This window comes from Taurulus bubalis, assembly GCF_910589615.1.
Source record: "Taurulus bubalis genome assembly, chromosome: 7".
NCBI lineage: Eukaryota > Metazoa > Chordata > Actinopteri > Perciformes > Cottidae > Taurulus > Taurulus bubalis.
In genome coordinates this window covers 5,203,726-5,230,739 of record NC_136595.1, presented here as the reverse complement: position 1 = coordinate 5,230,739, position 27,014 = coordinate 5,203,726, and the positions used below count along the sequence as shown (strand labels likewise).

The following is a 27,014-nucleotide window of genomic DNA, read 5'->3' as shown; positions in this document are numbered from 1 at the left end:
GCGCATGTTCAGTCCTCATGCTCATCAGCACACGTTTCAATGCTCATTAATGCTCATGAATCCACAGTGAAAATAATCTTAAACAGCCCTATATAAAGTGAGACCCTTCTTTTATATTAACGCACAAGTAATAATAATCGAATGATAGATGTAACAATTGTACAATCATCACAGGGGACATTTTTCTGCATTGTGTACTTTTACAACTCATTTTATTTTCCTGAATATAAATTATATTTTTAATTTAAGAATCGTTGTCAATGGAGGACTTGCAATAAAGTATTTTTATCATGTGGTAATAGCACTTTGATTAAAGTATAGGATGTGAATACTTCCTCTACCAAGGGCCGTCAGTTCCCACGTTGATTTAAAAAAAGATTTGACTTGTCTTCAATGTAAAGTACTTCTAACTACAGCATTCAGACAATAACTTCAGGTGAGGCAGATTTGAGTTTGTAATTTACTTGAGGACCTGAGAGCAGCAGAAAGTTTTGATATCTTAATTGTTTTACAGACATTATTTATTTATTGTATAATTTATTTAATTAAATTCAAGCCTTCAGTGTTGATTTTATTTGTCCGTATCTTGTGTCTACTTTAGTCTTATTACATTTTTTTTACTGTTTACAATCATCCCGTCAATCATTCCCTTTGAATAGAACCGACCCGTCCTAAAGTAGCTTTGCAAATTTGATTTTCCGTTCGGAATTAATTGCAGGTCGTCACTTTAAAAAAAGATGGTGCAAACTGGCAGCTAAAAGTGATCTGAACACAATGAAGCGTCTGCAGCCTCTTGCTCCGTCGACATGTCAAGAAACGAGCAGCAAGCACAAAACTCATATTATTAAGTCTGATCTACCGGCCAGATATTCTCCGATAAATGTCCCCACACACACACACAGTATGTAAAACCAAGAGAGAGGGTGATTGCAACGATCTTTTATTCGTTAGGTTTTTTTTTTTTTTTTTAAAGGAATAACATGAAGACTACATGGGGAAGGGGGCATGCGGGAGCAACGACCCTGATGATGACGCTAAACAATAAATAGGACTAACATGTACGGTTTGTTAACCTGTGCAACAGTCAGTCTCTCACGCACGCACACAGAATGTCAGATGGTTTGGATATGACCTCCATCGTCAGCTTACGTGAACAGCTCCACACACACACACACACGGGGGTAAAGATTCCAGTCTTCATACAAAAAAACAAATATACTGTACCAATTAATGTGTGCATGTACCGCACCAGATAACCGACAATAAGCGGCGTTGGTGAAATCATCACGGAGTACAATTACTTCAAAATGTGTTCTTCTGGTTCCGCCTTTCGAGGGGAGAACCTGTGACTTCTGCAGAACACTGCACAATATTTCCTCAAGTTGTTATCCCTATGCCGAAAGAATAAAAACAGGATACATTTGATTACATTTGATATTAAAGAGAGAAATGTAGCACCGAACTGGCCGTTAACGCTGCCCGACTACAGATTAAAGCAGCTCCCTTTAAAAAATAAAAAACTGTAACCTCCTCCCAGCGACAGAAAAAAGCCTCGGGAATAACCGCTGCTCATACTAATACTTCATACAGCTTTATTCTTGGAGAGAGAAAAAAAAATTAAATGTTTGCAACCGAAACAACAGTTTCTCAAAACTTCCCATGCATCCTCAGAAACGTACGACTTGCTTCAACATCCCGTAAACTTTCTGCTCGCCTCAGTCGCTCTCTCACACAAACACACACGCACTCAGACATTCGCACATTTAATGCAGAGAGCACATACCATCGTGCGCCTTCATTTATTTTTCCTCCCACATACTGTGCATCATCTGTGTCCCAACAAAGCTTCAGTCATCGCGTGCTAAACAGTAAAAGCCCCCGTTGTGTGGGAGTTGGTCCCATATAACAGTATTTCCAAAAGTCCAACTGAGCGCTAAACATGCAAACAAAATAATAAAAATAAAACAGATCAAAAAGTCTCCCTTTCATTATGTCCTGTATACTGACACGAACGTTAGCATTTTACAAACCGTTAGAATTAAATTCTTAGGCTGAGAAATGTTAAATACTCTTTAACTGGCTGCATATCTTTCAGTCTCCATCCGTTATTGTCCGAATCTTCGCTCCGCGTGAAAACGACAGCAAAGCAAAAAAAAGACCCGGTCGTCTCTCGATGCCCCAGGGAGGCCCAGCCTCCGGGTGCGGGATTCAGTTCCCGTTCATCTCCACGGGACCCCCTTTAGGTACGAGCAGGCTCATCCGGCCCGTGGTGCTGGCCGCGCTCTTGATCACCTCCATCCATCTGTGGAGACACACGCACAGGGATTTTATTCATTTATAAAACCATTTTTTAATACCACGGCCCCTCGTTGGTGTGCGCCGCCTACGAGTCGCGTACCTTTCGAAGGTGTACTCGCTCTCCGCCCGGAAGAAGTAAACGTGGGACTTGAACTGCAGCTTAAAGACGTACTCCTTGTGGATGCCGTCCGACTCCTCAGGGGTGCTGACCGTGTAGCCGAGCAGGGGCAGGCTGGCCAGCGGGAAGTCGTCCTGCGAGCGAGAGACGGGGAGAGGGGAGAGTTAGCGTTTTCTCAACACAGACCGGAGGAACGTGTCTGGAAGGGTCTCGTCCGCTGACCTGGTGAGTCTTGTAGAAGAACAAGCAGAAGTTGGTGAAGACCACCCAGAGTTTCTGCCAGCCGTTGCTGTTCTTGAACTTCCTCAGCAGGTAACCAGACAGCTGGTTCTGCGCAGACAATATGGAGAGAAACAAAAATAAATGCTTAGCCGAGTGATTGTAGCTTATGTTTAGTCATTAAACTCAAAAGTACGGGTTGTGGTTTGTTTGCGTCATGTTTTTTGGGAGCGCTCGGTCGTGACAACCATTACATAGAAAACGTTTGCGTCTCTCAGGGCTGTTACAGTGCTCTCACTGTAAAATGCTCCATCTCAGTTTTTTGAGAGGCTCCGTTGATGGAACTATGTGGAGGTGATAGCATGAGTTGCTGCTGTATTCATGTTCCTTTCCTCAGCAAAGACCTGCTTCACTTTCTGTGGCTGAGAGCTTTTCTTTGTCTTGCTCATGTGCTCGCTTTCCGCTCTACGCCCTAAGGACGTGGATGGACACCAACGACTGGCCGCTCCCACTTGTTGCCCTTTTGCTTGTTGAGACGTTGATCGCACTTCCAGCTCCCAGCAGCTGCTTCAGTGAGACCAATGTTATCATAGCCGATTGAGTCAATGGGCAACAAATGGTTTCATTTTAACTTTAAGCAATATCTCTGCAGCGCATCAAAACAGTAATCTTGGTCATGGGGCGGTGGGCCATAATTTAATTGTCTTTTGTATTTACATTTATCATATTTCAGTTATAAAGACTTCATCCAATTGCGAAGAGCCAGATGTATTCTGTTCTTCGTTACATTCGTTGCGTCTGTTTTATAACATTTTCCTTTATTTGTCACCGTTTCTAGTTGCTTTGTTGTTATTTTCAGTTGTTATTGTTTGTGTCTTAAACCTGAGAGCTGTGGCTGCCTTGTGTGTTTTTGTATTTACCTTTAATTGTTTTAATGAGTAGGTATAGATTGAGGGATCTTTGAATATGTGAATGAATGGGATCAATCTGGTTTCATGCCGTGTGATCTTGTAAAAATGTACTAAATGGGATTCCATTTAGTGTGAAACCTCAAGAAAAAATAAATACAAATCTGACATAATTAGCCGTTTTCACTAGTCTGTGATTTCGACTGAGACTCCAGGGAGAAAACACTCTCCCGGCCCAAATGGCTCCGGTACCTGGTTCATGCGCAGGTAATCAGTGAGAGAGAGGTTCTGGTTGCGGTACCAGCAAACGTGTGTGATGGTGTTCGGTCGTTGGCCCTGACCGAGGAGGTAGCGAGGAGGGAGTTCTGGTGAGATAGCCGGAGAGCCGTAGACTGAGAGGGCGAGGAGACAAAAAAAAAGGCAGGAGAAAAGGATGTAGAGAACAGGGTTAGCATGTTAGCATGGAGAGGAAGAAAAGGGGGAGAGAAGTCCTCGAGGTCTGTGGAGGAAGAAGGTGGAGCAGAAATCTTTATTGCGTGCATATTATTAGTATCCTCTTGAGTGCAAAGAGCCTTCTGGGACTGCCAAACAGATGGGACACTGGGTATTAACAGACACCGGGGGGGGGGGAAGAAAAGGGGGGAAATTAAAAAGTTAGAGAAGAGGTGAAACGCAGAGATGACGGCCACCGCTTTCCTCAAATCCGACGCTGCAGTGGAGATAAATGTCGCTGCACGCGAGTCGAACTACTCGTCGTCTGCAGACGTGTAAACGGGTGTGTGCGGTGTGAGCGAGTGTGTGTGTGTGTGCGCGTGTGTGTTAAACGTGGGCGGAGGAGGAGTACCTCCACAGCCTGGCTGTGATCGGACATAGACACGCTGGTGTTGCGGTGCCAGCACACGTGCATGGTGGTGTTGGCGCGGTGGTGCGTCTGCTTGTCCAGCGACGTGCGCGACGAGTTCATGTCGTCCTCGGACTCCTGCTCCAAGGAGACCTCGTCGGACGATCCTGAGGGGGAGGGGAGGAGGCGGGACAGGAAGTTGTTTGGAGGGGGAGGGAAGGGATTAACTGTACATTTGAATGGCGTAAAAAATATTCACTTGAGGAAAAGTACTTTTTTTTAAAAAAAAAGAGGAAAGTCTCCGCTCGATCCGTGCGGCAGTCAGGGTGCATCTTGGGGGAACACTGAGGGAATAGAAGCTCTTACGGTTGGAGTGGTCGCCGAGTCCTGCGTCAAGGAAGATGCTGGACTTCTCTTGGGACTTCTTGGCCAGGTCAATAGCCATGTTCATGTCCTCAATCCACTTCCCCATCTCCACTTTAGAGCTGGAATCCCAGACAGAACAACAGTTGTTTGTGTGCATTTACAGCATAGAAAGGAGATCAATTTACGTGATGTCAAATATAATATTCACAATACAAGATTATCTCTATACTATTAATCGAAAGAAACACCACAGTGCAACTTGTTGTCCTTTTCTTTCTCGTTTCTCACCTGGCAGCCACGACAACGGTCCTCTGAGCAGAGTAGATGGTGAAGCAGTGAGGGACCGACCACTCGTTTTCACTCTCCTCCACCTAGGAACAAAAGAGAAACCCAGACAACGTCGGCCCGACGCAGGAAGCATTCCATCCCAAAACCCCCACACATTTGTTCACAATGAATGACTTGAGCTTAGGGATGAAAAAGGGGGGGAAACACAGGCAGGTCTGACTGGAGTCACAAACAGGCCTGCAGAGAGTCTCCACCGCGCATCTATATACGTCTGCGTGGAGGTAAACCGTGTGGAGTTCCAACAAACCCATTTTTGGACTGCACCAACTTTCCCCGGGTACTAGGACCCTTCGGAGGAACTGTTTGCCAGCAGGGACCATTCTACGTTAAGCTTTTAAGATGTACGTTAGGCATTTTTAGATGAAACGAGCGACCACCAGCTACTTAAAAAAGTAGTCCCGGGACTAAAGTTCTTCGTAGCGCCTATACCTTCCCATCAATAACCCCCTTTAAGTCCAAAACACACCCATCAGTTGTGGTATAACACGTCCTTGCTTGTACTTTATCGATATACAACCACAGACTATTGCCCAATGCACGCGCCGACAAGATTCGGCATCTTGAGCAATGGTTTTGGCGGCCTGTCTAAACGAGCGCGGGAGGAGAAGGGTAGGGCCGGCGGCGCTCAGAGGACTTACCGGTGTATCCAGCACTATGAGCTGCAGCCAGGAGTAAAAGCAGAGACATGCAAAGTTAGGACACCCGGGGGTCCTTTCCTTCTCGACACACTGATCACATCATACACATCTCACCGTCAGGGATTACTATTCCTCTGCTAGAGCTGTGGCGGGACGAAGGTTAACATAGGAGGGGGGAGAAACGTTAGAAGAGCGTAAACACTCACGATCATGCCGTGGAGGGGCAGCTGGCCGTGCACTTTGAACTGATTGGTCGCCGTGACGCCTTTGCTCGTATAGAGGAGCATGTCTGAGAACTGAGAGGACACATTTATGGTTATATTTTAATCTTTTAAGTGCATTCATTTGTGGAAATGAACGTTTAAGTTAGGAGTAGTTTTTGCACCAACCAGGAAAAACATCCTTTGCTGCAGTCCTTTCTTGGTGAGCTTGTACAGACACCCCTCTCGTATGAACTCCTGTTAAAGAGAAAAGGGAAGGTTCATCAGACGGTCTCCCCAGCACCCCCTAGCCTCCGCTCGCCGTCACTGCACTCACCCTGCCCGGCCCCGTCAGGTTCTCTATGCCGATCAGGTCTCTCTGCAGCTCCGTCAGCTTCTGGAAGTTCTCCAGCCGGATGAGGCTGCTCTGCAGCTGGGTGGCGATCTCGGCCACTTCCTTCAGAGCCTCTGCAAGGGAGCACAATTTAAATAAATTAGAAGTATTCTCACCATTCCAACAGAGAAAAGACAACAGGTTCATTTTGAGAATCATAAATATGTTTTGATTTTCAATTTGTAGATATTTTGTATTAACATTTTTTAATATGTTCATCTTTAAGAATGACCATAAGAGGTAAAACCCGAGTGTTACTTCTATTTAGGGGTGACCCGTGTTCGGAGACTACTCAGCGAGGGGCCTGATGGACAGTCGGGCTTGATTTGAATGTGGCAATTCATCATTCATATACAACCAAGTAAATGAACAAAGATTAGACTACATAGTACCAGTCTGATACTAGACAGGGCGGGCGGCGGGGGCGCAATAAGAGCGCAGAGTATTCCTTCCAAAACAAAATAAATAAATGTCAAAGCAAGAAAAGGAGTGAGGTTTCGCCTCCTTTCAGTTACTATGCGGGACAGTTCACACATTGGTCATTCCATATCTCGAAAGCTATACATTTCATGATATAGCATGTTTTCTAGTCAGTCAAAAAGCATGACATGACTAATAGGCCCTGCACTCTTTACAGTCGTGAAAGATGTCCAACACGTCCGTCACGTCATGAACGTATTCTACCGGATACATTGACGCTCTCAAAACCAAAAAAAGAATATCATGTAGTCCGATCCCGCGTTATTAAAACCAGTTAGCTTCATTGAAGAAGTAATTCAAGGTTGGATAATAATGCCGCATACAAAAAGCGATGGAGCGCTCACCCTTGCAGTCGTCGTGATCGCGGTGGGCGGGAGAGTAATGCTTGCACAGTCGCTCCAGGATGAGCTTGTAGTGCATGAGGCGCTGGATGGGCTTGAGCAGGAACGTGTTGAGGGGCAGGTAGCAGACCTTCTGCAGCTCGAACTCCTTGTAGACCGTCTCCAGCTTCTTCAGCCTCTTGCTGGCTTTCTCCAGCTCCGTCAACACCTCGTCGTGTTTCCGTAGGAAGCTGGTGAACTCCTGCGGGGGGGAGACAAGAGCACATGTGTCACGTGAGGCACAGGAGGACGAGAGAGAGAGGATGTGTGTGTGTGTGTGTGTGTGTGTGTGTGTGTGTGTGTGTGTGTGTGTGTGTGTGTGTGTGTGTGTGTGTGTGTGTGTGTGAGAGATGAGTTCTCACCTTCAGGGCGCACATGTTTCTCAGCATCACGTCGCCGATCCTCTGGTAGTCGCCCTTGACGTGAGCGTTGGAGCGTCCCTCCCTGTGGAATCGGTTGGTCTTTGTTAGCATCGCACACGCGCGTTATCACACAGAGTCACTTTGCGGGGAGCACCTACCAGAGAGCCAGCCTCTGGTCCAGCTCCTTGAGGAAGCCCCGGTGGAACTCGTAGATGGGGTCGATGTTGGAGAACAGGAGGGTCATCAGGCCTTCGGGCATGGCGTTTTCCTTGATCACGGCGCTGCGGAACCACTGGGAGCAGGAGAGGGACAACAGACTGTTAATGCAAATGAACTCGCCTACTGAAAAGAAGGGTATGTCAACCCGATCATGTTGTAAAAAGGAGGTTTATGAGTCCTCCATGAGACTTATTTTTTTTCCTCTGGTTCAAAACACTCATTACACAAAGTCTTCTAGCTGTTCGAGACCCTGTGAGAAACACAACTCCTTATCATGTGATCGGGTAATAATATAACTCATCAAATCCGACACTCAGGAATGATGAGCCACACGTGACTGAATTGAAATGACAATACATGTTGTAAAAAGTATTTCTTCTCTCCAGCTCTCTGATTTTAAATATATCCATAACAAAAGTTATTGAGGGAAACAACAGATCAAGAAAACACAAATCTTCTTATGAATGAAGAAAGTTGTTTGTGGTCCTTTTGTTATTCAGACCCACAATGAACATATATTTGAACCAGATAACTTGAGTTTAATCTGTGATCGTTTTCACTCTGGTATGAAACTCCAGCGATCAGATCGATCAGCTGCAGGTCCAATCAAATAACTGATCAATGTTCATGTCGAGACTTGGGACGCACCCAATGTATGCGACAGTTGGACAACACTCCCAGGAGTTAGACGGTTTTTTTTCTGCATTGAGTGACGCTGGAAATTATGTTTTGCAAACAGTCCACCACTTCCTGTATCCACTGTGTGGCGCTAGACAACATGCGTAAATCAGATACTGTTTGTCACTTAATACTGGCTTTCTGTTGCCAGTAGGTGGTGCTTTGACGAAGTGAAAATTGGCTTGTCGACATGAATCAGGCCGTGAATTTTATTAAGCATGGCAAGTTTGGGGCAGATTCGAGCATGTTAAATGAACTCGTTTGGAAATTTGTGTAAAATGGCAGCTACAACTATGCTGTTCCGTCAAACGTAAAGCTTTTGATAACTTTTAATCACAAAAGTCTTTAGATTGTACTGACCAAATTTGAAGTGGATCGGACAAATTCCCTGTGAGGAGTTTGTTAAAGTATAGCTCCTAGAAATGTTAAAAATATTATGGAAAAATCTAAGTGGCCGACTTCCGGTACGGGTTAGAGCCTGGTTCCAAGATACTTTCTTTAAGTCTCCATGCGTTACACGTACCCAACACATTTAATATATGTAGGGAAAACGTACGCTCTGGCTGCTCTTTTTTTAATTTGTATTATGGCAATTTATGACAGTAAAGGCCAAAAGCCATATCAAATATTTATTTCCATCACCTTTGACGTGTGGAAAGTTCAATCGGGTTTTAACCCTGCCAAGCCACAGAGAAATCTGTGAAATATAACCACATTATTTCTACCGTCGGTAATTCCAGGTGAAACTCACCACAGTGATGACCTCGAGGTCTTTCAGGTACGTTCGCTCCGTGGTCAGAATCTCTTTGGCGATGAAGTAGGCCTTGTCGGTGGGATATCGCTGAGGGAGAAGAGGGACACAAGTTTCAAAACTGAGCAATGACAACATTTAAACTCTTCTATACTAACAAACAGATTTAGCAAATCCCCTCCCATCATGAACAACTAGGGTTCCCTGGTTTCTACCCTTGATTTTTTTTTTTTTTTTAAAAGAGGGAGGTGGTGGAAGGGTGGCATGTGAGCAGTGTACCTTCCTCCTGCCCTCCTCCTCTTCCTCCTCTAGCCTGGCATTGCTGCCCACCTCGCTCAGGATGGGGCTCTGCAGGGGCGACGGGGTCTGGCCCGGCAGGCTGAGGGTCGACATCTGGAAGGAGGGGGACATGCAGAGCGGACCCTTGGAGTTCATGGGCGAGACCTGGGGGCTGTCCACGGCTGAATCTGTGGAATAGACGTGGAATCAAATTAGATCTTAGTCAAATAAATATTCTATATTTAGACCACAGCGCGAAGAAAGTAAAATACGAGCTTTTGAAATGGATTGAAGTCAATTTCAACTGTCATCTTCACATGGTTTTCTCAAAGAAAACACAGCGCACGACTGTTGCACGCTTGAACACAAACAAGCCCAACGGCTCATCACACACACACACACACACACACACACACACGAAAAGGGGAGACGGCGGAGCAGACCGTATCGAGTATTGGTTCCCACATTTCAACATCATTATTCATAGGCAACGTCTACGAACTCAGTCTCAAGAGAACTCCTGCCTCAAATCAGAACCAGCAGATGAAACGCTGGGCTACACAGGTCACCACAGCTGTTTATCCACTTCTAATGGAGGGAGGGAGAGAGAAAAAAAAAAGGGAGCGGGGGAAGGCCTAAAAGGAAAAAAGAAAAAAACACGACTCGACCCGGAAATAATTGCTCACGCAAAGAGTTATCAGGAATGTGGCTCGTCTGGAGGGCAAACGGTCGTTTATGGTTTATCTGAACGACACGAGAGGGGAGGAAGGGGAGGCAGAGGAGGAAGGGGAGGAAGAGGAGGACTCCTCGGCGGGACGACGAAGGTTTGCTGTGGAATTACTTGGCACAAAGCCTGTCCAAACAGGGAGCACAGACACACACACACAGAGCTGGAATTAGGCTGAGGAATCTTTGTGTACAACCCAACCCCCGACAGCACACAAGTGTGTTGCCTCAAATTTAAAAGGCTGCGTGTGTTTACTTGTTGCAATAAAGAGTGTTCTGTATTAATACAACAGAAGGCTTTTAAATAATTATACTCAAAAGTCTACCCTGCGGTTTCATTTTTTATTTTTTTTTATTTATTATTATTCATAAAATGATTAGGCTAAAACAGCACACCTTTACATAATATCTTCAGTCTGGTGACTTAATATTAATCCCCCCTCACGCCCCCAAAAAAACTTCTCACATATCTACATATCTGGCTCAGAAGACGGAGGGCAAGATAACATTTCTCCGTCATGATCTGATTGTCCTAAGGACGACACCCCCCCCCCCTTTTTTTTATATAAATGTCGGTCTGCGTCTGAGAAAAAGAAAAAGAAGAATTTTAAGTCCGACATTCATGGTACCCAAAAGTGATGACTTTATTCTTGAGTAAAAACATACACACATTAAGTACAGGTTGTTTATAATAAGTCAAGATACATGTTTCAGGGTGAAGAGTCGATTACTTGGAGCCTAAGTGCAGTTAAGCTTAGCTGGTTATGGTCATTGGTTAGATGTCTGGTCGAGAATCACATGGCAGAAACAGAACCAAGGCCAAACTAAAAAGAGAGAAAAGCCACCAGGACAAAACCCTCCATCAGACCGACCAAATCCACACGCCCTCATAGGTTGAGTGATGGTCCATGAAACGAGAATGGCTGCTCGCCATCCTTCAAAATGACAAAGAGAACAGGGGAGTATTTAACTAACTAATTTAACCTAAAGAAAGAAAAGAGCAGCGCAACACTGCCCCTTTCCTCACACGGATGTTCACCGGAAACACCCCGACGCTACTGGAAGTAAGCCGGACGCACACCTGAGACACGCGTGAAAGCATGTGGCATAAAAAGGAGGAGACAAAGTGAATGCTTTAAGGCACGGCGGGGCGAGAGACACACGAAGAGTAAAGTGTAATAAAAAGCAAACTCTGCAAAAGCAGAGTGGAGGCTGCCTTCGGACAGATTCAAGTGAGCTCAGATGAAAGGAAATAGAAAAAGTGAATTGCACTGGGTAAGTCAAGACTTTGAGGAGGAACTGACATCAGTGAATGATTAACTACCGATCTGTTAGATGTCAACACCGTTAATTGCTTGTAGCGTTTACTTTAAGACAGACTTTCCGAGACCAGACGGAACACACACGCATCTCTGAGGCCTGCAGGTTGTACCGCTAACGACCATTCCTATGCCAATACTTCAACATGAAATTAAAAAAATAATACCAGCCGATATAAAAAGCACCGAGAAATTCGTCGCTAATGTGCAAAAAGACCCGCTCGGATTCCTTCCAATGAACAGAAAACCACCTCTGTGGTACCCTGAAGAGGCTGAAGGGCCGCCAACGACCCTTTTAGCTACCAAAAGGGGTTGTAATGTTGATTAGATATTCGTAGTAAACCATGCATTATAGTGTCCGATACTTCCTACTTATTAAAACCAACTATTGCAAGTGTGCTGCCTTACATACATACATACATTCATTTAGCAGAAAGCGGTGTCAACAGTAGTTTACTGGCGCAATAGTACACTGCTTACATTCCTTAACTATGCTCAGCACAAAGCCAAAACGTTAATGTTTTTTTTATTTATTTATCCTTCAGACATCCTACATGACGCCTCCTACATTCATGCTGTGGACTGGTGCGACGTGAAGAATGCTGGCGACTACTTCCGCCAGCAGATGGCAGTGAGGCGCACTGAACCTGGGCGATACTAGGTTTGTATTTTTTATACTAGGTTTGTATTTTTACCCTGAGAGTAGAGAAGCATTAATGATTTCCCCTTAAGGGATTTTTAAAAAGCCAGATGGTGATTATTACTTTTAAAAACAATACTATATTTTTGCTAATTACATTTATTTTATTTGTTTTGCTTACTGTTGGTCGAGTTATAGTTAAAATAATGGTTAGAAATCAAAAATAAAATACACTACTTACGAGATCTGTTTCATTAAATTGAAACTATTAAAAGATGGATGTGGAATATTTTTCTGACATCCCGAGTTTTCAGCAAATGTGAGGCAAAACTAACAAGACATTCCTAGGCTCATGTGTACTTTAGTGTTTTAAAAAAAGGACTTGAAAAGTTTAGTTAAAAAGATACAAAGCTTCTGAAGTAAAAGCACAAAATGTTTTGCATTTCCTGTAACGCTGGATGAGATTCACCCAAAATGCATGTTTGATATCTGCTTTTAACGGGCTGAACATTGCAGATAAAGACAACTGGAAAAGACAAAAGACAACTAGTTCATTTGAGAATCTCGTGTATAAAAAATATTAAGGTCAAAAATCGACGAGCCAGTTGAAAGAAGAAAAGAAAAAAAAAAGCACTACAACTGAGGGGCTATCAAATCACTGATCAAAACATAAAAAATAATAAGTGCTGCTGCAGACCAACATATGGAATAGTAGATGTTTCCCACCACTCAAGAACTAAAAGTGAAAGCGTGCCCACAGCGGGCGAACGGACGGAAATCACTCCATGTATGACAGCTTCACTTGATCACGTGATGCATCCATCTAAAAATCTTTCTGAATGTTAAAAGTGTTGCCGAGACCGGATTATCAAAGAGTGCTTGATTAATCATTAAGTGCTGGAACGATGCAGGATTTTACATTTTGATATGAGGGGATCCAGACGGGTCTGCGAGTGACAGGGCCTGCAGGTTGTGGTACTGCCGGAGGAAACCCTCTATTCCGTCGCTCCCCATCAGCAGATTACTGTGAAACAGTTTCTGCTCGGGCGGGAGGACGCTGTCGGAGCCCCAGTCGGAGTCGGAGTCCGAGCTGCCGTTCCCGGAGCCCTCGGTGGCCGTGGGCGGGTAGCTGAGCTGCTCGAACTGCTCCACCAGGTCACTGAACTGCAAGGCGGAGCTGCTCTCCGACCGCACCGAGCACGCCGGGAAGTTGACCATGGAGCTGGCCTCCGACTGGACGTCGGAGCCCGGCAGGCAGAGCGAGGAGGAGTCGCCGCCGCCGTAGCTCGCCGACATGGACTCGCCCGCCGACATGAGCCCCAGGTTGTCCAGGTGGCTGCACTCGGAGCGGCTATTGACCAACGAGCTGGTCTCGGAGTGGCCGTCGAAGTCGTCTTGGAAAAGGCGTCTGTTCTCGAACAGGTCCTCGATGCCCACGCTGGACAGCGTGTTCCCGCTGGGGTAGGACTCCTGCGCGTAATCGAAGCGGTCGTCCTCGAGCCCGAAAGAGTAGGCCTCGGCCCCGCCGCCGTAAAAGGAGATTTCGGTAGGATCGTCGTCTATGAACTCCTCGCTGACGTGCAGCGGCGGGTTGGACATCGAGAGCGTGTGATTCTGTGTGGCGCGCAAAAGCTTGGCCTCGAACGCCTCGGGCGCGAGGAACCCCTTCCTCTTCCCTCCCACCGAGCACCCCACGGCCCTGCGCCCCGCGCCGCGCTCGCTATCCTCATTGCCATTTCTGGAGGGCTGCAATTGAGAAGTGCCACCCTCTACACACACAAACAAGGGGCTGCAGTGTCCTGCTGCCTGATTTCTAGGGGCACCTTGAAAAGCGTAGTGAGACGGGGACGTGGCCTTGAGAGGGTCTTCCTTCGGAGGACTCGGGGGTCTGGTGGCCTGCAGAGGGGACTGAAGCTGCTGGGGAGGCGCTGGAGACCGGCTCGGTGTGGCCAAAGGCCGTGGCTGAGGTTGGAGCTCTGCTCGCGGGAGGTGGAAGGACACGGTGGCGGAGGAGGGGGAGCCTGGGGCCCCGAGACTGTCATTGAATGACAAGCTCTGAACGAAAGACAAAAAAAAAAAAAAAGGAGAATTATTAAAAAGGAGGAGAATTGTATTAGTTTACTTTTGCTTCATTCGTAGTGCCCACTGACCTGTTTTGGCACATCTGTGGCGAGGGAGCGAGCAGACATTCGTACTTTACTGTTCCTCCTGAGCGAGAAACAATTCAATGACAGAATTATTCACACGATCGTGGGGGGGGGGGGGGAACAATCAAACAGCGTGAAGACGGTGTATAGAAACACTCACCTCTGGTATGGAGTTGTCTTCGCCCCGTTTTCCCTGACGTAGTCCACGAGTTGCTTCTGAGTCCGTCCACTAACAAGAGAGAGTTTTGAATTAAAAAAATAAAACACTGACACCTGATGTGACACGTGCCTTTATTTATTGTCCGTATGCGATACCTGTATCTGAAGGAGGAGCCTCTGGTGAAGAGGATGGCTTTGGATTTGGGCTGGGGTTGGTCGAACATGCGGAAAAACGAGTGGTATTCCACGCAGATCTTCCAGAAGATTTTACATTGGTCTCGACTGGCCATCAGGAACTCCAGTGTGTCCTGATGGGGCCCCTGAAAACCCCCAAAAGAAGACGATGAAACCACACAGTATATTGGTCCCCCTACGGTGGATGTGGAAACGTCAGGATACAACATCCAGCATTGGCATTTTCCGAAGACGGACATCAATACGTACGTGAACCTCTGGGTAGAGCTTGATCAGGAACCGCTTTCTCTTGAAGCTCAGTTTGCGAATCTTGGACCAATTGAAGGTGTTTATCTTGGTGTTGCCCTGCGAGAAACGTTAAGAGGAAAGAAGTGACCTTTAGCGACATAGTTCGGGCCCGTGAGTCACGTCCACGAAACACAGCCGGCGGGAGAGCGGCGGTCACCTGGAAAACCTGAAGGCCCATGTGAGCGACGGCCAGGTTGATCTTGGAGGCTTCCCGGTCGGCCGCGGGGTGGAAGCGGACGCCGTACATCTCCAGTTTGCGAGCAATCTCCAGGATTTGGAAATCTGATTCAGCTGGAGTCTGGCCCCTGGAGTGGACAAAAAAAATAAATAACGCATCAGCACTTTTAGGTAACAACATTTACTCCTTAGGCCTCTTTTAAATTAACCGTTATAAGGGCTCCATGAGACCAAATTATACAGAACAATGAAATTACCCATTGAGATATACAGAAACCCCCCATATACCTACATAACTACACAGACCCCCAGTAAAAGTCCAATATATAAATTCATGATGGGCCAAAAAGAAAAGCTCCAGAGGTGAAACCCAAAAGGACTCGGACAAGATGTTACACTGAGTTGAGCAAAGTCACGGAAACTGAATGGATTGTAAAGTCTTGTGCTTCCAGCTCTATCTAACGTACCTGAATTATGGAACTCTTTGTGTATAAAATATGCTGCATAAATAAACCTATCGCTGCTCCTGAATACTGCTGGATGATCCCGCCACATTTATTACAAAAAAAAAATATTATTTATTGTTCCGTCAACAGAAACTGCATGCTTGAGATAACAAAAAGCGGGAATTTAAAGTGATTTCCTTTAAAATAACTAAGCGAGACATTACCAGCAACTCGTAAATAGTTAAATGAATAATTTCTCCATAAACCGCCTGAGCTCGTAATTTTCCAGGAGCACATTGCGACGATGTGTTTTGTTGAAGACGTTGGACAATACTAAAAGAGTTTGTTTGAGTCTCCCTTCTAGGCACAATGCCAACAGTTCATTAAAACTACACTCTTCCTCAATCTGAAAAATGTATTGTCGCAATCCACCAGGCCTTTGGCATTTCGGAGCCTCATCAACCCGTATTTTTTAAATTTCAAACAAAGAGGTCGCATCGCGCCTCGTTTGCGTCGTTAAATCCCTTACAACTTCCAGGATTTATCTAAAACTGTGAGATTACAACCAAACAGCGTGCTAGGGAGACCTATCCATCCAATCATCACCACATTCTAATTTTGTTCATCTGTTAAGCGCTGACAATCTCCTTAGGGCCCTCCCCTGCCCCACTGGCCTTATGGCTAATAGAGCCGGCCGGAGGAGGGATTAGGCCGAGGGAACTCGCCGCTTGTGCTTCCAGGGAAGAGATTAGCAGAAGGTCTTTATACGCTGGGCTGAAAGGAGCCCCGATTGGCCACAGGGTAGCGTTGAGCTAACGAGGAGGCCGGCGGTGGGAAAAGTGCAGTGAGCAAGTTTTGTGAGAGTCCGGACTCTTTGAGACAGAGCAAACCCTCTCATTACGGTTGTTTAGCAGGAACGTGGTCGTCTCAGCTCGGTTACCTCATCGCAGTTTGTGTTGTGGAGCCACATTTAACGAAAAATCTAAATTACAACAACAATAAAAAGACGACGTGCCACTGTTTACACATTCCAAAAACATTGTTATTCCTGTGATGAACCCTGTGGGATACGAACTGGAGACGGGCCAGAATGTTTGTGAGCGGCGATGTGTGGTTATGAATCAAGTTTTATTCAACATTTAGCTGAAAGTGTTCAGAAAAGAAGAAAAAAAGGTTGCATGAATTTGAAGGACACCTTGTGTTCACACGTGTGCGACAAGGATGTTATCTTAACATCTAACGTATTATCAGACTAGAGTACTTTCTTAATTCAAGATTTGACTCATTTGTCTCATCTGTTAGAGACAAAAAAGAAAACCATGACAAAAGAAATAGGACTGCACTGCACACACGCGAGTTGTGCAGAAGCGCCCCGTCAGCTGCTGCAGCGGAACAATCGGTTGGCACTCAGATGGTCCATTCGGTTTTAGTGATGAGCCACAGCAGCTATAAATGTGTGCTACTTAGCGGCATTAACACAGCTGCTGAAGCAGCTGGAAGGGGGTTCGCTTCGTCACTGAGGTTAAGGAAAGACTGATAACCCTTTGGTTCAATTCAAAACGTGTATGTTCGTTAGATTCAAATACGAAGAGCGCTGATGGAAGAAAAGACGCAGCAACGGCCAGACGGGACAAAGGCAGGGCCGATAAAGGACGATTAGCTCATTGTGCGTGTTATAAATAAAAATTGCCTCATGCAGTTGCAGTCCTGGTTCTCTTAGCAAAAAGCCTCATGAATCCTCCTCTGCGTCTTACCTCGACCGTGTGACGTTTTCGCAATCAAGGTCAAGGGGAAAAGAGTTAGGAAAAAGACGTGAGAGAGATCGGAGGGGAGCAACTTACAGGTGCCTGCGGTGGAGCTCCATGATCCTCTCCTGCACCTTCTCTTGGTACGGCAACAGCTTGCTCGTCCTCAAGAAGTCCCCGTCTGCTGCGTCGTCGTAGTCGCCGATCTCCGCTGCGGTTTGGGGAAGAACGACACGTCAGCTTTTCCTGAGCGCGTCACGGTAAACAGACAGCGAGCGAGGCTGGTTTCCATTTTGAGCGTGGGCACTTTGTGTTTATATCAATACCAATGATTAGACTTTTGTTTTGTGTCTCTTTCCCTTAGCGTTTATACCTGGTGTCAGCTGCTCATGGACCCCACTATATTAGGTACACCTACAACTAACAGTCTAATACAACAGTAAAATAAATATATAGCAGCTTCAACGTACACTGGACGAGGTGAGAGGCCAGCAGGGCTCCGGTATTTTCAGTGCAGACCAACCTGGACTCCATCAGATCTCTTTTCAGCTGCAGTGAGAATAAGTACCTATAAAAAGAAATTTAAGTGTCAGTGCATGCATTTGTTTATTTGAGGATATTTATTTACTTCTCGTGACCAAAAATGGACAGACTGCAGAAAAGCATTCAAAGAATTTCATTAACATTTTCGGGAGAACAAATACTATAACGCTCTGAAAACCATAATCGTGAGCTTCTGGAAAAAGAAAAATCACTGTATTTTCTAAAGCCCCTCGACACAGGCACGAGATAAAGGCAATATCCAGAAGGAAATTACAGTCACTGACCTCGTGTACTCCTCATGCAGCTGACCGGGGTCGGGGGGAAAGAATTTAACCGACAGTCTGAACAGCGTATTGGCCGGTCCTGCAAAAGAAAAAACACAAGACCAGATCATCAGCGCACAAATACGCTTTCATTAAGCAATATCTGAGCCAAAGCTTGAGCTCACTTACTCCTGACTTGTCTCACAATGGGTTTCGTGGGTTCCAGCCAAACCTGAAGAGAAAGAAATAGTCATCATTGTCACCATATTATGAGAAATGTTTTCTTTTAAAAATAACAGATGGTACCGGCCGAACCCTAAATGACTCCCTTAATACATAGTGATTGTAGGTTATGTCAGCGTCTAGATTAAAAAAAGAAACCTGGCTTCGCTGCCTCACTGTAGAAGCCTGCCTTGTTCCATCTGGGCCTGATTGAGAGAGGAATGTGCTCGATGCGGACAGATATGTGGCGTAACAGAGCGGTGCAGGGATGACGCGGCCAAGCACGGAAATAACACGACAAATTAATACAACGAGACATAACTACTTGTATAGGTAATTTATTTAAGTTTAAACATATTTAACAACATATTACCTACACAAAAATAAATAAATTAACTAATGGCCAAGACCACCGACCTTGGTGTCGCTCTCTCGCGCGCATAGCGGTTTAAATGAACGACAACAATAAACAAATACCGAGTGCTGATCAAGACCATTCAACGTGCAAGTTGCTTGTCGTTGAATGGTAAGCTAACTCCAGCTTACACACTACTTTAGTTGTAGGCTCAACAAGTTTCCCATCAACTGACCAAAATCCGAAGTGTTTCCAAACATCACACAGATTTTTCGGGGTTAATATCACTTTTTCTGCTGCGGTCAAGCTGGGTTCTGCACTTTCTGCAGGTCAACTAGGGTGACCAGATTTGAGGACACTTCGTCGCGGTTGCCAGATTCACGATAATTATCCTCCAAAATATATATATATTTTTTTTATTACATTCAAATATTAATTTTCACATTCGAAATTCTGTTTTTAACAACTATTCGAATATTCGTTGACAGCCCTAATGTGTGTAAATAATATATATATATATATATATATATATATATATATATATATATATATATATATATATATATATATATATATATATATATATATATATATATATATATATATATATATATATATATATATATATATCTCTCTCTCTCATGGAATGGCTTCTCAACGCTCCTGCTGCTGAACATGTGCTGAAGAGCCAGTGGGTCAACAGCGGCTCCGTTCTCTTTGAAGAAGATATACAGCAGGGTGTTCAATATCTCTTCTCGGCTGCTATACGAAAAAAGAAACGCGGTGGTCTTGAAATCCACTTATGTTTCTGGAGGCATAAACCAGTGGAAAGTCTGACTTGTGTATAGGGTGCTTGTGCCAGACGAGTTAAAAATATACCGAGATTATATACTGCTCGAGTCCAGTAAAAACAATACTACAGCACCGTTTTTGCACTGCTGTGAAAAGCTATAAGAAGAGTAACCAAGAAATGACTGAAGAAGTTGTTTCCAACTAGCTGTGACCTTTGACCTCTAAAGAAAACACCAGGTCAACACCCAGGTGACATGCCGGTACGTACCCAGTTCATCTGCATGTTCTGAAACTCCAGGCCAAAGTAATCCCTCTCTATGAGGTTTCCTCTCAAGAAAACCTCAGCAAGGAGATACTGTCCAATAGCTTTGGGCTGAAAAACAGAGAGAAAAAAAAAAAACATTATTTTCATACCGAGCCAACACAAAGTTATTAGAGCCCATCGACCTCAATAAACGTTTTGACAACAACAAAAGTCTGAAAAACAATATAGCTGATCAACAGACAACATCAATATGTCAAACTACATTTGTTTCTTCTCCTTTTTCTGGCCTGTGCTGAGGCGAGGAAGGCCATACTGGTGGGAGTCTGTCTGTGTGGTGTGGAAAACATTTGGCATCTGCAAATGATCCACCTCACGCGTGCTTTATGACTGCTGACGCTCCATCTGTCAGTTCAAATAGTTTCTGGATGAGCAAGTCAACTGCTAAAAATGCGTCGCAATGTACAATAAAATAAAGTTATCTGGCCCCGAATGGAGCGCAGCTAAATTGCGAGCCGGAAATCTGCCCAAGTTTACCTCCTCGTACGCTCTGGGGTTTGTTTTCACTAAACGACGAGCTAATTACTACGTACTAAGAACACATTGCACTTGAGGTTTTGGAAACCTGGCCTGTGACTTTTTTTTGGTGGGAAAGGGGGGAATTATAGCCTGAAACATCTGGTTATGTACAATAGTATTTTTAAAAGCTGTATAAAAGTAAGAAAGAACTGCTTTGCATTGGCTCAAGTAAAAGATTACCATTCAAAGAGCAGCGGGAAATTTACTGTAGTTAAGTATTTTCATTGCTTTGATGCAATCGTGTGTTCTGCATTCATACAAAAAAAAAAAACACAATAAATTTGCAGGTGAAACCTTCTGGCCCGACGTCCATAAATGTAGGAATCTGTTGTAAAAACAGCCCTCTTCCGTGCATTTACAGCGTCTGATTACAGCCGATCTCTACTAGAGGGGGTGTTAAAATACTTTGTCCCAGACGTCCATTCAGGCCGCATCAGTGGCCAAATGTGAGAGAAACTTGGAAAAAAAGGGGTACTCCGCCCCAGCTGTGTCTGGTTCAGGGGCGTTGTGTGAATGCCGATTCAACGAAAGTCGATGTCGTCATGCACCAAGGTCTGGGCAGACGGGGTCAAACGTCTGAAGTGTTTTGTAATCTTCCCCCGTGGATTAAGACATTTCCATCCAATAATCCGCACTTTCCCTTTTTCAATATTCACCTCTTTTGGATTTACAGCCCGCTAAACGGGCATGACGAGTCCAATCAACTTGGCCATGAAATATAAATGTATCCACGCATTACCTATATACACAAATGTTAATTTTTTTTTATTTTTAAAGAGAAATTGCTTTGACAAGAAAACCAGAATGAAGGCAGATCTGAATAAAATGATTGTTTTCTTCCCCTCAGGGTAGCAGTCACGAGCGAAACTGTCGACTGGCTTCAGGACGCCCCTCCTTTGCGTTACTCATTAACCCTCTGCAGGAATGTGAAACTGCATTTGCAGCACTCTCCCGTCTTCTTGAGGGGGAGAGAAAAAGCCTCAGCTTCGTCCTCCTCAAGCAGAGAGAGACGGATGACAGCTGGCTAAAAGGGACACGGTACTCTACTGCATGAACACGCAGAATGCTTGAAGCATCTACCAGGATTTATCTCCAGAGGAGTTCCTCCACGGTATCTCCTCACACCGCAGACATTTGCAGATAATTACCACTTCAAAACCACTTTCCCCTCACTGCCGACCACGCCGGCTTATCTGTGTGTGCTATCGGTGGCTGTGTACACTTGCGGGCACACGGTTGTTACAGCGGCCTTTAAACACGTTTGGCATTTCTGCATTCCAGAACAGTGATGAAGAGTGAGAAGATGAAGAGATAACGCCATGTGACAAAAGGTGGAGGGCCAAACCTGAATTTAAAGCACATGTTAACATAGAAAATGTCAAATGTATACAATCTGTGCAGCGAGTGGAGTGTTCATTTGCTGCTTTTTCTCCCTTTGATATTACAGTCAAATTGAAATATTTGGAATATTAGTTTTTTATATATATATATATATATATATATATATATATATATATATATATATATATATATATATATATATATTATATATATTTAAAAAATGTGGTTGTCTTCAACCACGATTTATCTAAAAACCATTTTGCAAATCCAGTGGGCTGCTAATCAAAAGTCCATCTGGCGTTTTTCAAGTGGAAGCACTTGATATATTTCTCAAATCAGGGCTCGAGGGTGAGTTTGCTCACACCAAACTTGAGATCTCTTTCTCATCTCTGAGCTCTAACGTTAAGGCCGGTTAGTGGGTCACCCAATCAAGCTCACAGAGCAGCAGGGATTATCACCAACAGATGTTTCTCTGGGAGACAAATCTTCCCGTGTGTGTTTTTTTTATTTTTTAAAGCAGCTATGGAGGAGAGGACTGCCCGTCTCGTGCACAGAGAACGAAGAGGGATTCGGGCTGGGTGACGTCTGGAGAACCTGCGCTGACGCACAAAAGCGCAGGTTCCCCAGACGTCACCCAGGCCGATTTCAAATCAAGGGCTTGGTGTAGCTGGCACGACAGGTTTTGCGCGTGGTTGATACTATTCCCCTCCCACCCCCCCAGCCTACCGGGGAACGGCAGTGGCGCTCTGGCAGGACCTCCTCCTGGCGGCAGGGGGTGTGTTGGGACTTGCATTCGGCACAGCGGGACGCACATTAACACGCTATATTAAAAACATACCTGCACACCGGTGACCTTTTTCACAGACATCCTACAGAAAAGGACAGGTCCTTTGATGTTTTTTCTCATCTCGTCAAAGACGTTCATGGAAGAAAAAAAAAACCTGGGTGTCGATTTATTTTGAGGACGCACCTGAGCGTTTGCTTTAGCAGATCTACGCGACACTGTGGTAATCAGGATCAGGTGTGAGGTTTTCTTTTTTTTTTTTAAGTGTGCCTTCTGCTCAGGTCACTTGTGTAACCCAGATTCTGTCAAGTCTAATTTTGGCCTCAAAAACGCAGTGGAAAAAACTATAAAAATGAAAATAAAAGAGATTACAAGTAGGAGTAGCAGTCAACTGCTCCCAGTGACAAAATACAATATCAGAACAATAACAGCAGGAGGGATCACATGAAACAAGTCCTTCTGAGCACAGTACGGCTACTTCAGCATACAGTGGGATTGTTTCATAGAGAGGAGCGCCGAGTGCTCAGCTGTAGTGGTGGCAGTGAAGAGCAAGAGCGCTCCTTTTTTTAAAGGACATGAAACAGATGCACAATTTCGCTTTTATAACCCCTAATACAAGTCTGATATTACTTTATCTTTTAACTAGTGCAGGATGCATAAAATATATTTACACATTTTAATATATTTAAAACTAAACATAACATCATCCAGACCAAAAGTGCATCTTTGAACAAACGCTATATAGATTTAAAAAGAGCACATGCACGAGTTTTGTAAAAACTATTTTGCTGCAGGCCAGTGGTTGAAATTCCAAATTTTTAACTCCTGTGTGTGTCCCCTCCCCCACCACCCTGACTCAAACTTTGTCCTGACCACGACTGCTCCCTCAGAAGAGCTGTTTTTTTTAACACCAGAGGCCGTCTCCGTCTCTCTCCCCCCACCAGTCACCCACTTGGTTGTCACCCCCTCTACTTATGTGCTTGTTTGCTAACACTAAAGCAAAACCTCTCCACCCCCGGATTCCCTCCCACCAATGCCCCCAACTGCATCACACTTTCACACAGCCGTGGTTCCACGTCTCAACCCTGGGCCCTTGTTTTGTTTTTTTGGGAGTTGTGAGCTGGAAGTTACGGCCCCGGCAAAAGAAGAAGGGGGCTGGCTGTGGCTGGATAAAAGGAGCCTGTGTTTCCCCTGCCATGCCTGGGCCCGGCCTCCCCTGTCCAGAAACCACAAGGCTGAGCTTTCTACCGTGCTGCTGGCTGCAGGGAGGGCGCTGTGGACAAGAGCCATGCGAGAGCAAATGTCTGCTGGATGATGACAGTCATGCCGGGTACCTGCAGCGGACGGAGGCCACGGATCAAAGCGGCTCTGATCTGATTTGTCAGTCGCAGCGCCACACCAAAAAGGCGTTGCACGACCACGAACACGCGTGTTCAAAATCGCCACCGCGTGACCGTGCAGGTACCCCATTATCCCGAGAATGAAATCTGTCACGCATTACAGGTGCAAAAGCATAACGGCAAAGACAGGATAATAACTAGTGAGAGGGTGCAAGTAATGACGGACGATGTAGGCGTTGCACAAATGAACAAGGCAGCTGCGCAATCAAAACCCCGCGATCAAGGGAGGCGGTTGCATGGAGGCCACAACCATTCAAAACACTCAAAGCTGCAATTTTGTAGCTATTTTTGCATACGAGAAAAAACTACAATGCATTTTTCTTTAAAAGGGTTCATGGACCCAGAGACGTAAAAACTACTGACGAAATAGCACACTGGCAGTTCTGAAAATGAGTCATGTAAGCGGACGTATAGCTCTGCAGCCAATCTGTGCATAGAGAGAAATAACATTCTCCCAACAGCCCACGACCCTTTCTGTATGAATGAGCAGCGACGTCAAGCAAATGTTGGCCAGCGGTGGTGGACAACAGAGCCTCTCAGAGGCCATCTTGTCGCTGGAAAAACTGCAGTCTGCTTGACAACAGGATTGCCGTCATTCCCCCTTTTACAGAGGCATGTATTTCTGTCTGCCACCTCCGATCTACACCAATGTACAGAGCTTATACTTTGAATCCTCCAGGGCCAAGTTTAGGCTGAATATGTCCCTAAAACTGACTTTAAAAAAAAAGAAAAAAAGTTCAGCAGATCCCTGCTCGATCTGCTTTCATACAAATTAAAACTTGTGCTCAACACATTCTATTAGTGCGAGACAGAGACAACATATGGTGCATACGATTATGAAACGTCTGTCTCAGCCCCCAAACTACATCTGCCAGAAGAGTTAGTGTTGTGGCCACGGAAGTGGTTGCACAAGTCGAGTACACCAACCTAGTAGCCCATAAGTCTAGATATATCACGCTGCAAATTAAAACTGGGCGTTAATGCATTGTGGGGAATCCACTCCGATACACCACACACACACACACACACACACACACACACACACACACACACACACACACACACACACACACACACACACACACACACACACACACACACACACGACAGGAAACTTGGTCTGATAGAGTGGCTTCCTTATTGCTTCCTATTTGCCGAATGACTCCAGCGGTGAGTAAACATCGGAAAGCACTTCAACAGTGTGGCTTTAAAAAGTTTGCCCAAACAGTATTAAAAAAACATAAAGCCGTGATGCATAGCTACAGATTCACTCTGGTTAATGGGAGATAATTACTTCAGTGTAATTTTCCTTGCACTGTATTGATATCAAAGATGAATTTTGCAGTGATGAATGATGGCAGAGCAGAGGAAACCAATATTCGGGAGACACTACATGTCTGCCAATTTGATCACCATTAAAGTAAAAAAAAAGAAGCCAAATAACACCAGAATACAAAACAGGATGGAACATATTAATGGGAAGCTATTCCAGCAACCTCCACACAGGGATACACAAGCTGAGGTTTCCAAAGTTGAACCTCTTGGTCACACTGCACACATTCAATTAAAATGGTCAATGTAAACAAGCTCGAGGCCTGGATGGCCATAGTATGTACCGCCTTGTTTGCTAAGGCTTTGGAACAGAAAGTACTGAACTCTGAGTTCAGTTGAGGTAACGGACAATAAAAAATAAATTTAAAAAAGTACCCTGGTGAGTTACACTATGTTACCCGAATAAGAAGCATTAAGGAGGGAAGGGATTTCAGCACCAAAGCCATGTGGCAGCTGTCACCAAACCAAGCCACACGCAGCCCAGGACTACAGGGTCACATGTCGCCTGCTGTGCAGCCCACTGCAACCGCATCAATAAAAAAAAAAAAAAGCATGAAGGTACACGGAGAACGCGCAACAGTCGCGCAGAAACTTACGTCGACGTCAAAGAACTCCTGGGAGTCGTCCAGCCCTTGCACGCGGATTTGTAGGCGTCGTCCGTGGGTCTTGCTCCCGCTGACCATGTTGCCGCTGAGGCTCTGGCCGGGCTCCAACGTGCTGATACCAGGGTTGAACTGGGCTCCCAGCCGTATGCCAGGGGTCTGCAGGACCCGGTATGAACCCTCCAGCTCCCCCATTTTCTGCTCAGAGCAGCTCCCCCAACCTCACTCCTGCAAACACGGGGGAGGACAGACAATTATCATCGAGTTTGGAGGAGGAGGGCAGAAGCAAAACACGAGGAACTTGTTTGTGGTTTAAGTAAAAGGCCGTGTTGCGTCTGGGGTGAGTAGATGTGTCGTGGAACGTTTGCGTGTTGTAGGATAATTTAAAACTTCAGCTTCTGCATGTTACATTTCCCAAAAAATACATTATTCTGAAGCGGTTTGTAGTCCCGCGAGGCTCATTCATAATAGTTGACATATCGGAGACCAGAGGCCAATATTCACAGGTATCCATGTAGCATTCAACTCGAGTTTAGGTCCAAACCTTCTGGAAAAAGACGAGCTGAGAAGTAATAAAAGAAACGACGGAGGACCCGCAAGACTCTACGCGCATTAGCGTGCGCTGCATCTGGGCCTAAGTGGGTCAGCAAGACTTGTTGCAGTTACCAAAAAAAATGCATGTAAAGCGAGAAAACAAAACCGACACTGACGTTCGACTCATACCTGAAGTTTATTTTGTATATATTTACTTTCTAAAGCAATGGAGCTCAGTGGATAACGTTGTTAGTTTACAGACGTGGAGCGAAACGAAGTATTAATGCACACAAACGACTTTTCTCTCCGGAGAACCGTCACGCGACGGACAGTAGAATGTCTGAAAGTGTCAATGTGTCCATAAAGTAGCGTTAAACTCACCGTTTATGTCCGTATCGAAACTAAAGGCTACAAGTTTGCTACACCAAAAAGGACACTACTCCGCTCCATGGTCGTCGTCGTCCGACGGAGTGCGCACTCAGACTAGTCTGTGATTGGCTGAAGCGGTGCCACTCGTCCTGTGATTGGTTGAAATGGGGCTGAGGATTGTGGGCTGTGGAGAGAAGAAGATTTGCCTTCCTTTACTTTAAATAGCCTCGATGGATGGACGAATATACTGCACTGACCGCCGGAAAAATTATATGTTGTGGCTTTTAAATAAGGCGTCGCGGAAAGTTTAAATAG

The 27,014-nt window shown here is 45.2% G+C and overlaps 1 protein-coding gene across 1 annotated transcript; it reads right to left on the bottom strand.

The window, feature by feature from the left end:
- Positions 1-932: 932 nt before the first annotated feature.
- Positions 933-26,799, bottom strand: farp2 (FERM, RhoGEF and pleckstrin domain protein 2). The gene is made up of 28 exons (XM_079220411.1): positions 26,712-26,799; positions 25,791-26,024; positions 19,765-19,869; positions 18,317-18,359; positions 18,149-18,227; positions 17,792-17,889; positions 17,418-17,532; positions 15,111-15,258; positions 14,915-15,010; positions 14,627-14,790; positions 14,472-14,540; positions 14,315-14,372; positions 13,988-14,219; positions 9,480-9,667; positions 9,201-9,290; positions 7,711-7,844; positions 7,553-7,634; positions 7,155-7,392; positions 6,274-6,404; positions 6,126-6,194; positions 5,943-6,032; positions 5,737-5,757; positions 5,039-5,121; positions 4,751-4,869; positions 4,388-4,551; positions 2,639-2,746; positions 2,399-2,550; positions 933-2,302 (listed from the first exon to the last, which is right to left on the bottom strand). The coding sequence occupies exons 2-28, from the start codon at positions 25,989-25,991 to the stop codon at positions 2,209-2,211; spliced, it is 3,171 nt and encodes a 1,056-aa protein (XP_079076537.1). The 5' UTR covers positions 25,992-26,024; positions 26,712-26,799; the 3' UTR covers positions 933-2,208.
- Between the last annotated feature and the right edge of the window lie 215 nt (positions 26,800-27,014).

What these genes read in the sequence shown, in the direction of transcription:
- farp2 (XM_079220411.1), bottom strand. Translation starts at nt 25,991, where the DNA reads ATGGGGGAGCTGGAGGGTTCATACCGGGTCCTGCAGACCCCTGGCATA. An exon ending in CTGCATGAGGAGTACACGAG is followed by an intron (nt 17,890 to 18,148) that starts GTCAGTGACTGT and finishes TTCTTTTTATAG; the next exon opens with GTACTTATTCTCACTGCAGC. An exon ending in AGCAAAGGATGTTTTTCCTG is followed by an intron (nt 6,033 to 6,125) that starts GTTGGTGCAAAA and finishes GTGTCCTCTCAG; the next exon opens with TTCTCAGACATGCTCCTCTA.